The sequence below is a fragment of the Phocoena phocoena genome, chromosome 11 (assembly GCF_963924675.1).
Source record: "Phocoena phocoena chromosome 11, mPhoPho1.1, whole genome shotgun sequence".
NCBI lineage: Eukaryota > Metazoa > Chordata > Mammalia > Artiodactyla > Phocoenidae > Phocoena > Phocoena phocoena.
Genome location: NC_089229.1, coordinates 71,198,093 through 71,211,255, shown reverse-complemented (window position 1 = coordinate 71,211,255; position 13,163 = coordinate 71,198,093). Strand labels below are relative to the sequence as shown.

Genomic DNA, 13,163 nt, shown 5'->3' with positions numbered 1-13,163 from the left:
ATTCATTATTGCAGAATGAGTAGTAAATGCCAGATAGGAAGAAGTGAGATTTCCAGCATCCAAACCCAAACCACATTTTGTTAACTATGTAGACAGGATCTGTCACAGCTTCTACCATTATCTAATGAGGCAGCATCCAAATGGTCATTGAAGAAGTTAAATAAACTCAGATTACTTTCTTTTAATTATTTAGACTCTATCTGTACAAGTGGAAAATTCACCTGATTTAAAGTTAAAATTCTTAAAGCACAAATTATGTGTTCAAATTAAAATATTCTCTAAATATGTCCCTTTAAAGGAACAGTCTTGTTTTCCTGGTCCAAGATTATATTCTGAACACAGTTGCAACTTAAAATTGGCCAAGACACTACAGAAAGCAAGAAAGATGTTAAATAACACGTAAAAGCTCACAAGTTTATTAGCAGAACTCTCACAAGAAGAAAAAATAGCAAAGTTTTGGCGTGCAGCTAATTTCTCTCAGTGAATTCTATTTCCTTTTGATCCAAATTATAAAATAACCTCTGGCTAACAGTCATCCTCAGAATATGGACTATCAGTGAAGAGCCTTGTTTGTTCATATTTACATCTTGAGCACTCTACTGGATGTTGGTTAAAAGGGATGATTGCTTGATTTTGAGTCTACAAAGAAGTGGAGATTTGATAGGGAAAAAAATTCATTGCACCACATTTTCTCAGGAATGGTCCTTCTCACACATGCCTAGAGAAAGAGAGATCATGGGTAGAATGACAGCAGAGGGGGTCCGAAGCAGGACCATTAGTTCAGCTCATTCAACAAAAATGTACTGAGCACCACATGTCTTAGGTAGGACTTGGTCCCTGGAAGTTGGAAGATGAATAAGAACATGGTCTCTGTTCTTAAGGAACCATAAAGTCACAGATAAATAAGACAGGTGAAAAAATAATTGGCAGCACAATGTATTAAGTGTTGTACAAGCAAGAACTGAGGAGGAAGTCATTAAATTCATGCACAGTTACCTAAAAGAATGATACTTTGATGAGTCTTTTAAGATCAATGAGCATTTTCCAGGCATAAAAGGGGGTAATAGGGCGTATGAGTTTGAGGAAACAAGTGTTGACTCTGAGAATATGTAAAAATGGCATCACATTCAGTGAGTCTCTAATGCAGGATTCAAAAAGGAGAGGAAGGTAGTATAATTGGAGTATAGGTTATTACAGACTGTGAAAAGGGGGCAGATTGGATTTGTGGGTTTTGGTTTTTTCATCTTTTTACTTTTCTTGTGTTTAAGTAAGAGGTGACGAGGTCCTGGATCACTATGGCAGAGACAGGAGAGAAAGTGGAGCAGAGAGATTCTAGAGTGATGTTGGGGACGGAATCAATTGTACTTGGTGACCAAGAGAGTGTATTGCAAGTGAGAGGAAAAAGCACTTTGAAAATGACTCTATGTTTAACATTCTGATTGCATGGCAATCATTAACTGAGCTAAGTAATTTAGAAGGATGGGAAAATGCTATAAGAATAGGGATGGAACAGATGGTGTAGAGGGCAAGAGAAGTGGTGCTCTGACAAACTCTGAAGAACCTAATATGGAAAAGCCAGGGAAGGGAAACAAGAGGTAGGACAGTCCAGGTGAAACAAATATCAAAGCAAATCATTGGTCTCAAACTTCTTTCTAGATTTTATCTTTCTTTCTTTCTTTCTTTCTATATTTCAATATCTTGAAAACTAATTATGTTATTTTAAGCATATTAGTATATCATCATCAATCAACGTCCAAAAGTCCCTCTGTATAAAACACACTCTCACGAGTCATGGAGACACAAGGCACAAGTCTTATGGAGAGATAGTCAATAATGGCTCCCAAAATTTTATAATGAAATGACTGGGGGAAGACTGATATTACTGGTTAGAAATATAGATGTTGACAAAAGAATTTCAATTTCCACTCAGAGTGAGAGAATTTGATTTGTTCAGTATAAACAAAATGGTTTCTTATCCCCAGAATTCCTGTTGGTTAGCAAGGAGTAACTACTCTGTTGATTTTTTAAAATAAACTCCTTACAGACATAATGAAAGTCAACCTTCTTTTTTTTCCACTTTTTTTAACCTAAAAAGAATTTGGAAAGAATTTAAAATTTCAGGGTTTAGCACCATGAAAACATGACTAAGAATGAGCCTTCTGGAAAAAAAAGAACTCTGAAAAATATATAAAAATAACAAAAATTCCATGTAGATGCCATCCAAAGTGATTGAAATTATTTTATATCTTCTACTGAGTAAGCACAAACTCTTAGAAATCCTTTGGAGTAATTAGTGTTGATTTCAGCCAGTACCTCCTTACATGTTTCAGACTATTGTGAAAATAGCTGAGAAATTGTTTCTTCTGTGAAAGTACAAAAAGAACATTCAGTTGATTTTGATCCTCTTAATAGTTGTGAAGATTCAATGAATTCAGACTGTTTCTTATAAGAACTTCATGTGCATGTGGAAAAACAGAGAAGCACCAATTAATCCTTGCTGATAGATGGATGACACTGAATCCTACAGTAAGTAGGGGGCCTACAGTAAGGCCCCGAGGTCTGACAAACAAATGAGTTCAGGATTATATTAGGGACGAAAATCTTAAATAACAAAATACCACCTCAAACAGGTGAGTCATTCATTTGTCATAGCCCCAAAGTAAAGATGAATCAAGAAAAATCAAATGGGACTTCTGCTCTGGTTTGCCCTGGGAAAGCTTCCCAGGTATTTGTGACTCTGAACCACCACATGAAACCAGTGGGGGACTAGGATCCTTGGCTGTTGTGACATGGGGGTGTTTATATACTGGTAATAAAATCCAACTCTCAACTCATTACATTAAGGAAAGTTGGACCACTGCATTGTCTGGCCATATTAAGAAGGATTCATGAAGCATCTTTGGGGTAGAGAAAATAGCACTGGGCTTAGAACCAGGTTTTAGTTCAATAACCAATTTTGCCTTGTGCTAGGTCAGCAAATCTGACTCTTAGACCTTTAATCTGCAAATGAGGATAATGAGACATACTTGTACTATATATGAGACATACATGTATTATAAGAATGTATATGTATATACATATTATAATATATATAATATTATATTAATATAATATAATATTATAATACATATTATAAGAATGTACATGTATATATTGTATATATATATGAGACATACATGTATTATAAGAATTAAACAAAATAACATGTTGCAAAAGTTCCCTGGACAGAATAGGCACTTAATAAATTAAAAAATAATAATAATCCATCGAACAAATATTTGTTGAGGACATGCTGTAGACCAGACTGTCCAGAAAACTTATGAATAAATGATTTAAAGAAATATTATTATTATTCTTATATCATAGCTATCTGTACATTTAAATTTTTGGAGTTTTCCTCACAGAAGAGGATTTGATTTAAAAGGAAAATAGAGGTAATACTTAAATTGAAATTAATCTGCATCTATACTTTGATAAAACCTGACATGTGAATTGGAAACCACCCCCAGGAAGGCCAGCTGGGTGAATGATGACTGCTAGTTCCGTCCCACAAAATAGTCACATGAAACTGGATATAGTTGCCACTTTGGGGCTCACAATGCCAAAGCTTAACAGGGGCTTTTCTGTGTCATCCCATCCTCTCATCTCTTGAAAAGCCTGCTGTTCTAAGCAAATTTAAAAGGCAAAATACCTATCCTTTCCTAGAACTGGGGAATGATTTGTCCCACAAATATTGGTACTAGAAATAGGCATGCAAATATGTGTCTGCTAAAAATACGTCATCTCTCCTATAATTTTAGGGATGCCTGAACAAAATAGACCCTCCATGAATAAATAGTCATGACATCCAGGAGCATGATAGACTAAACCTTTTTAGTTCTATGGTCTCACCTACAAGCAAACATTGTACCCATCATGACCTTGAGCATTAGTATTAAAATCAGCAAAATATCCTTTACTCAAATTTATGTAAAAGAACAGCTATGAAAAATTTGGTGGGCTTTGTAAGAAGACATACCTGCCTGCTTCCCTTTGTTTAGCTTTCTTTAGATTATATACACTAAGTTTAAGGAAAATTGACTGTCATGTCCAACTAGTTTTACTCCTACTCTTCATTGTCAGTACTGCAAAACACCAATTGTTCTCCTAAAAATGTAAAGTGGCAAAACTATAGAAGAAGCAAGTATGTCTGTGGGGGATGTAGGAGAGGTTCAGAGAGCAGTACTTCTTCTTAAGTAAACCTGGTAGGGTATGTGTCTGTAGTTCCTGAAGTTGTCTAGGAAGTCTTAGTCATAGACGTGTTCAACTGGGCCCTCAAGCCTAGCACTAAAGAGGAACCATTAGCCTTGGCATGGAGCACACACAAATTTTTAAACTTTTTCTCTGGCTCTACTTGTTATTGCTTTGCCTCAAAAACTGATTGGGGGAAAGGCAAGGCTGGGGCAGTGGAGGGAATAATTTAATATTTTTTTTATGAATATTGCAAAATAGAATGAGCACCTGAAAGTCCCCAGGCTCTCTAAATTTTATTGATGTTGAGAAAAACTGATCCCAGTCCTAGTTTGATGCATTCCACAAAACCAGGGCTACCTAAGTAAGCATATTCTGCCAAAGAGCTATTTCCAATACCAAATGCAAAGATGATCTAATAAGCTGGCTCTGGTTGTTTGTGAATAAGGAACTTGAGTGTTATTTGTTAAAGATTTTGTATAAGTTGAGTAAAAAATTAAACCCATGAAATGCATTATATGTATGTTGAACATTTTATAGAATAGGAGAGAGTTCTGAGTCTCTTATGTCTCATCCCATGCTTAGGGTATTCTCATATTCACTATATAATAATTTTTAAATGAACACACTAAATTTCATATTTCAGATTCACAATTATCAAATGGCATTTACTATGTATTTTTAACTTTTTTTTTCATTTAATTATCACAAATACCCTGCTGTGGAAATATTGTACTCCCCATTTTCCAGATAAGGAAATGGAGGCTCTGAGAGGTTAAGTACCTTGCGGAGGTCACACACTCAAGCGAGGGCAACAGTATTCAAGTAGAATTCTTTCTAATGTCAAGTCTCAAGCTTTTGTGAAAATCTTACCTTGCATTTCTAAAAAAGTAGGTAAACCAGTTTTAAAAGTCCTCAGAATTATAGTCTCATCTTGCCCCCCAATTATATCAGAATTAGGTTATTTAGAATGTGTTTGTTAGCGAATGGACTGTTAGAAGTTACTTTTATATTTCCCAGCAAATAATTGGTCATCACTCTAACGGAGATACTTGATCCTTTCTCAAAGAAGAAATGCATCCTTGTAATCTCACATTTCCTGATAGGGAAAGGACCAGAGTAAGGAAAATATATGACTGCCAGGATAAGCTGTCAGCAAACCATACACCCTTGCCAAAAAAAACCAAAAACGATTTTGTTTGACATATGTGTTTATAATTGCCAAGTAAGTAGGAGCAGCAAGATTAGTGGGTTTCACCAGTTTGAAAAAAAAAACATCATAGCCACTACCACTTATATGATCAAGCTTTTAATGTATATATATATAAACACATATCAACTTTATCATAAATAAGGGGAAATATAGCAAGTATCTTTGTAAATTTTAGGCTCAATGCTTGATATTCTTGAACACATTATGGTTTGCATAGAATCATAGACTAATGGCAATGCTAGGAACCTAAGGAGTTATAATATTGAACCCTATCATTTTACAGAAGGAAAAATCCACAGCCTTGACAAGTAAAATGGTCAAAGATCACACCAGCCTCAGAGCCATATTTTGAGTCCAAATATTCTCTTTTGCCCAAAGTTACACAACTAGCTATTGACAGAACTGCAAATAGGTCTTAAATTATCTTTTTTTCTTCTTCTTCTTCACATAGCTTAGTATTTTGCTATCTCAAAGAAGCATAAGGAGATAAAATTCTCAAACACAGAATAAGCAAGCTGATACACATAGACACTATAATATAATAGATATCAAAGGCCAAAAAAATCATCAAATATAAAAAGTCTTCTGTATCTCAAAGAAAAAATCCATCTTATTTTCTGATTTCTCTTTTGTTTTCTTTTCCAGAAACTCTTAAAACCGATTGGGGTAAATATCCATAACTCCATTTTGTCAAAGGCAGGTAGTTATGCTTATAATAATGGATTTAAAATTGAAAACTGTAACAGCATTTTCCCCAAGAGACCTATTTGAAGCAGAGCTAACTAACTTTTTAAAGAGATACGTCTTTTAATTCTTAATATGCATTAGACAATTTATAAAAATAAAAATTCTGATATATGGCCCAAAGAAAATTTTAACATTAACCTCACTGAGTTACAGAAGTTTTATTCCAAATTCTATACCAGTTTCTAGTCAAGGGTAAAAAATCGTGTGGGAATCAGGAAAAGTGTGGGGGGGAATCATGAAAAAGAAAATATGAAAGGGAGAAGAGACGTATAAGATAGAAATTTCAGAAATGAATTAACCAATAACAAATCTATAATTGTTTTGTCTCAGACATTCTGTAAAATCCCAGTGGTCAAGACAATTTTGAAGTATTTGTTTTTGCCTCAATGGCTTCACATCCTTTAAGTGTTAAGTCCTGCAAGAAAATTAGAGTACATGAATTTTTAAAAAATTTTCTTGGTCAGAAAATTCATTCATACATTAAGTTATATGTCAGTATCTGAAAGTAAAAAGCAGCTCTTCCTCCTTTAACTTTTGTTTTCACCCATTTCTGCCACAAAATTTAAGAAAATAAGTGCCATTTTCTCACTTAAACCTCACAACAATCTAATGGGTAAATGGACACAAATAATTTTCCAAAGGGTACACAGCCAGTAAATGATAGACCCAGAATTGCCAACGGGTCAGACTAACTCCAAAAACAAAGCTTGTAATCAATACCTGAGATCAGAAACGGTTGATGTCTTCTTAAGCAACCCTCCTCCTTGGCCACAGTGATTGGTTGAGGGATGGGAACCTGTTCCAAGCTAGTTCAATCACACAAATGCACTAATTCAGCCACAGTATTGGTCTGAAAGTACGTATATGACTCAGACTTTGCAAATAAGAATCTTTCCTTGAGAGTTTTCTCACTGGAATTGGAGTAAAAAAAATATCATCTCTTTGATCTTGAGAATGTATGATTGTGAACTTGACTCTCTTGTCTACCTTGAGAAGTCAGTCTGAGAATGTGAGGCAATCTGCAAAGGAAGAAGACATGAAAGTCAGAAATGTGGCAGACACAGGTATTCAGTTAACTAGCTCTAGTTGTCCCAAAGCAGTGCAAAATCAGCTTTTTCTTCAGTTGAGCTCCAGTTACTTAAAGCCAAAGATCCCAGACTACCATGTCACAGAGGAGATCAACTTGAGCTATACTACTACAGAAAAGTCCAATATGCCCCATGTTGATAGGTGAAAGGACATTTCAGGAATGTTTGTGATCTAAAAGGACACAATGTGTGACTAGGGAATAGTAAGTAGACATACAGGTCTCAAATGTAAGTTGTCTGCAGGGGACACCTGCTTTATCTATTGTTTTGCTTGGTTTTTATCCAACTACTTTTCAAAAAATACAGTGTAGGACTGTATAAAGAGATGAACAACATCAAATGTAGTATGAATCACTATCATTTACAGAAGTTTTCTACCAGCTATGCACATTTTGAAGTGTGCTACATAAAGCAGCTGTTTTCAAACTGTGATAAGCAGAGCCCTACACATTGCCTGGAGTGATGGGCTTGGGGGAGTACAGGTACAAGCATGAACATAAAGGAGGCAACAAATCTGTGGTCTCCTGCCCCAGGCCCATCTTTAAATAAAGTATCCCCTCTCCCTGCTTGTTCAGTAAATGGGCTTCCACATATGATTGTTTCTGAAGAAAGGTTATGCTGCTAAAATATATCTAAGAACCATTGATATACATCTTCTCCATACTCACAATAAAGCTATGAGATATATTACCCCTGTTTTATACTTGAAGGAACTAGGGCCTAAAAATATTAAGGAACATGCTCAAGATGACCTAGCCAATAAAAGGCAGAGGCAGTATTTGGGCTCTTGCTTTCTTTGCCTGGCTCTAGAGCTCCATTACACTATTCCCACTATCCCCTTACATCTCCTGCTAGGACAGTGACCTGCTTACAGACCCTCATATTTGCCTGTTTGTTCTCAAAATCTAAACAACCAAGGACCAGTTACAAAGCTGTAGTCTGATAGATAGTCGGACTCCCTGTAATTGACTGGATGTAACAAGGAAACGTACCCCAGAGCAGTCGTGGAACACCACTCAAGTGGGAAGGAGAAACATCTTATGTAAGGTTTGAGTTCTTACTGAAAAATCCAGAGGAAGGTCTAAGGGAAGAAGCAATCAGTTCTGGATCAGTTGCTGTTTCTACGATGAGGGCAGGAGTACCAGGAATTAACTAGGGTTGGGAGCCGTCTCAAGGGGAGAGTAGTTTAGCAATTGCGTGTTCCTAGTAAAAGATGGGAAGTGTAAAGCAGGTATGGAATAGCACTGGTAACACAGCACTAGCCACTCAATGAAGGGGTCATTTGTGCATTTGCCAGCTGCTGCATGACCTTGGCAGTGTCACAATTTAAGTTCAAGTTGGCACTATCTGTGTCTGTCATACTACTAACCTGAATAAAGGCAGGTGACTTTGCTCTTTTTCCCTCTGAGCTGATTTTTTACTCTCAATCCCAAACAGACTTTTACTCTTATGTTTCTCTAAACTTGCTGCTATCCCAGCAGGAGTTTTATTGAATTCGACAAATTTCAACATCAAACACCCACTGATGTGTACCTAACACACCTAATATATATGAAACATACCCCTAGGCATGGGGATCAATCATCTTATCAAAACGCTTTCTTCCCTCAGCCCAGGGTTATAAGGCTTTGAAGGAATCCAGAGTAACATCCTATCAAGAAAAGTTAGAGAACCCCTCGGGCTGAGCAGTAAAATAAGGCCTTTCTGATACTGCAGATTTTTAATATCATCTCTGATAAGAGATGCATGTCACAGTGGTTGCCTTTGTCTTCTTTAAACCCCTGTGTCCTACCCCTTCACTTTCTCTCCCACCTTGTGTTCTGCAATCAGAAAAGGTTCAGGGCTTTTAACTGGAAGAATTATTCATATTATAACTTTATGGTTCAAGAACTCACCATATGCTGGGCTTGGTATTAGACAACACAGCTGAAAATATGATTTGGATATATTCCCTGTCCTGAAGTTGTTCAAATTCTAGAGATATTAACAGGTGTGATCATAAACATGACACCACAAGGAGAAAATTCCAAGTATTAATAGTAAACAATAGCAATTTGGATTGGGCCATGGTATCTAAACTTAAGCATCAGAAAAGGGATTCGAATTAAAAACTGACTAGAGTGGCTGTCTATTTAGCATAAAACCTGGAGAGATTGTTAAGCACTGCTTAACTTTTAATTAAATTTCTCTTCTCAATATATAACTCCCTCTAGAGGAATCCTTCCTGAGGGAAAAACAAATCTGGGTAGTTTAGGTTAAAAAAAGTCAAGAAATCCAATGGAAGAGACATAGTATTCTAAATTGGCCTTACATTTGTTCTTATAGGCAAAAGTAATTAACCAGACTGATGACTTTTTCATGTTTGATATTCAGTAGCTATGTGAAAAGAAAAATATACATTTACTACATACAATGTTAAGTACTGAAATTATGCTTGATATACATTTTGCTAGATGGAAAACCAATATATGTTTAAAACCCCTCAAGAATATAGGGATCCCACATTTAAAATGACTTTAAAATAGTAATTCAGTCAGGTCTCTAATTTGTGTTTGCAATGTGGAAGAGAATTGAAGATGACGACCACAGTTACATAAGCTTGAGCCATTAGAGAAATTAAATATAACACACATAAACATGAAGAGTTTATTTTAAATAAATCAAATATCCTGATGTTGAAGCCACAAATTATGAAATTGTGTTCGGTTTTCATACTAACACCAAAACTTCAAAATGGCATCCACAATTGACTAACCTTCTTTCCTTGGCCACAGTTTGTACTTAGCCAACCCACATATTCAGGCAAATACATGAATGTGTACCCATCACTGATGTAATTCGTGGTCAAAGACAGAGCGTTGCAGAGACCCTGCAGTCATTCTCAGACAAAGGTCTTCAGGAAAAATCATTTAAATTAGGTCAAACATTGAAAGCTAATGTTTTTCTGTGTGATTAAGGTTTATTATTGGTCATCTTATTGAATAAAATAATATGTGGGCTGTGGCATTGTTTTAAAATATCTGTGTAGAAAAATAGAAGGAAAAAATGCTACAAGAATAAACACACTTTGAAACAGCTTAGGTGCTCTGCTTTCCCGTATGTCATTTGTTTTCCTCCTGTGCCCTTGCCTTGACACTTTAAGTGCAAGATGTAATGTCCTAATGCTTTTCTAGAACTGGTACCTTTCCAAAGTTATCTGTAGAAAGTGGCAGAGAGGTAGAAAGAGCATGGGCTTTGGAGCCAGGCCAATCTGAGATCTAATCCTGGCTCTGCCTTCTACTGGCCACTGGCTTTGAACAATTCATTTTACCTGAATCTGAGTTACATAATCTATAAAGTCAGGAAAATAAGACCTGCTATCATAATCTATTGTATAAATGTCATAATACATATAAATGGCCAGTGTGGTGTCTGTCTTGTGGCTGTCGAACAGTGAACTGTAGCTGCTGTAGAACAGCAGCTATCATGGTCATTATTTGTGTCATCATTGCTACCGATAATGCCGTTATGCATTATCATATAGAGGCTATAAGCAGCTACTCGAGGGCTGTTTATATAGTGCTTGCTGTTCTGCCCTCACTTTTACCTTCGCTGTCCTGCTCATTTCTAAGAACCCCTTTATCAGTGTCTGATAATGTTTTCTGTCTTATATTTTCCATGCAGCACTGAATGCTGCTAACAGGACAATAGTGGAATGCAGGTAGACACAATCATCTTCCACCTTACAGGGAGTATGACTGTGCTTTCAATGACCAAATTCGAGAGAAATGGCCTTGAGTCTTCCTAAACTTAAGAGGAATTTCCAAAGAAAGGTCTATTTAGGCAACTGTTGATATAGTAGATAACAATGATTTACAGTTTCAAATTTAGAGAATAAACTTCCCAAAATGGATACAAATCGATTATATTTACAAGCTGTTGACTGTATTTTTTGCTCATTGAAGAGAGCACCTAATAATTGTGGAGAGTTGAAAGGAAGAGTGTACCTTCTTGGTCCCACTTTTCAGCCCTTTCTCAAGAATTCCAGTGAAGCTGGACTTGGACCCATAAACTTACCTGACCACAGGAAGAGCCCTTCTAGGTGGCATTCAAGACGTAATTTAAGTCTGTAAAATATTACATCATTTTTATTCTTCATTTACATAACATCTCTCAGGGCAATTGTTCTTTAGATAAAAATTTGAATAGATTATTTATTATTATCAAAAGTACATTTCTAAAATCATTGCGTATAAGCCCCTAAATGTTTTTATGAAATCATGTAGGACCTTCCAGTATACCTATGATGTCATTGCCCCATGTAACATTATTAGCATTTTTGCTGCATCTCTTTATCTTATTTTTTCACAGCTTACTTACAACTTTTCACTTATTTATACATGTTTCCTGACCTAGTGCCTTCTGGTAGGAGTTTGGGACTGCTGGATCACAGGAAAAACAGAAACATTTGTGATCTTATTATCTTAAATGATTTATATGAACTTTTGGTATAAACAGTCCACACAGTCTCACACACAAAATCCTTGATCAAACATTTTTGTTTTTCTTAAGTCACTTAAGACTAAGTGAAGCTAGTATTTTTTTAAAGGAACCACTTGAGTTTCATGGTTACATAATACCCATAGCAGGGTAAATGAGCAACAGTGACTGTTATCAATGAAATAATATGCACTTTTTTGGTTTACATTATAGGTGCATCCATCCTATCACCATGTCTTCTTGGCTTCCTGCTGCCTGTCCTTGGCATCCTTGTGTACTTGGAATTCTGAATGTGGCATGACAACTGCTGCTCCCAGCCCAGCTCAGAGGACACCCTCCATCTCTGTGATGACTACAATTCCTTCCAAGTCCTGCAACTCCATCCTAAGCCAAATAAAGTATACTTTAACAAATATCCAACTGATTTACAGCATATGTTATGACTGAGGCATTCAGGAACCCCTTCATCCAAAAGAATAAACTTTTAAATGGATATAAAATGATTTTTCATTCGTTCCAATATGCCTTATAAACCACTTAACCTAATTCTGTGACAGTTGCATGATTTAATCCAATGGGACAATTTACAGTGTTCAATTCAATACCATAGGCTGTAGAGTGAAAGTAAAATCACCATACACAGGTGCTTTAAATTTAATAACAAGTTGTGAAATATAATAGAGGTTGAAACGTTGATCGTATGTGGTAAATGTAAGAGTAATACAGTCTCTTGTACTATCCTCTCTGTTTTGGGTCCTGCATATTTTTGAATGGCCCCTATCATTCATGGCATTTTGAGTTTTCTTTAAGAAAAAAGTACAACTAAAGCATTTAACATAATTTCCAATAACAAAACATTCTACTGAATGAGTTGGATGATTTTGAATATTGAAAATCAAATTCTAGAGCTTACTTTCAGTATTCTTGTTTTGGAAGTAAGTAATTTTCTAAATATTTGGTCTTCAGAATCAGTAATACTTTTAAGTTAGTTTTTTAATAATAAAATTAATATACTACATGAAGTTTTTTTTTTTACTTTTGTATTCTACTCTGACATTATTTTATGTTTTTCTTATCATCAATTTCAAACCTCAAAAAATCACAGCTCTTGTGTTAGAGTATCATCATGTTGCTGTATTTATTCATACGTGAACTGATGAATTTTGAGAAGTAGAGTGCTTCCATTTTTTAATTGAGATGTGGCAGTCTTTACACAGCTAGGAATAAATGACAGTTAAGTGAATATCAGAATTATCTAATATTCTAGTGACTTTGTTTTTGTGCTTCATTCTAAGTAAAACCTCTCTTTATTAAAGGTGTGGAATCAAGAAATCACCTGTAGCTCGGAAAAACTACAGTATTCCCTATTTTTTTTTAATTTAGTTTTAAACTCATTTCCTGCTTCA

The 13,163-nt window shown here is 35.6% G+C and overlaps 1 protein-coding gene across 1 annotated transcript in view; it reads left to right on the top strand.

Moving 5' to 3' along the window:
• CNTN1 (contactin 1) overlaps positions 1 to 12,242 on the top strand; it is a 230,812-nt gene extending 218,570 nt beyond the window's left edge. Inside the window, exon 24 of the mRNA XM_065886561.1 lies at positions 11,971 to 12,242. Within this exon, the coding sequence (XP_065742633.1) occupies positions 11,971 to 12,047 (77 nt within the window). The 3' untranslated portion in view covers positions 12,048 to 12,242. The remainder of the gene's footprint in view (positions 1 to 11,970) is intronic.
• Positions 12,243 to 13,163: the final 921 nt, after the last annotated feature.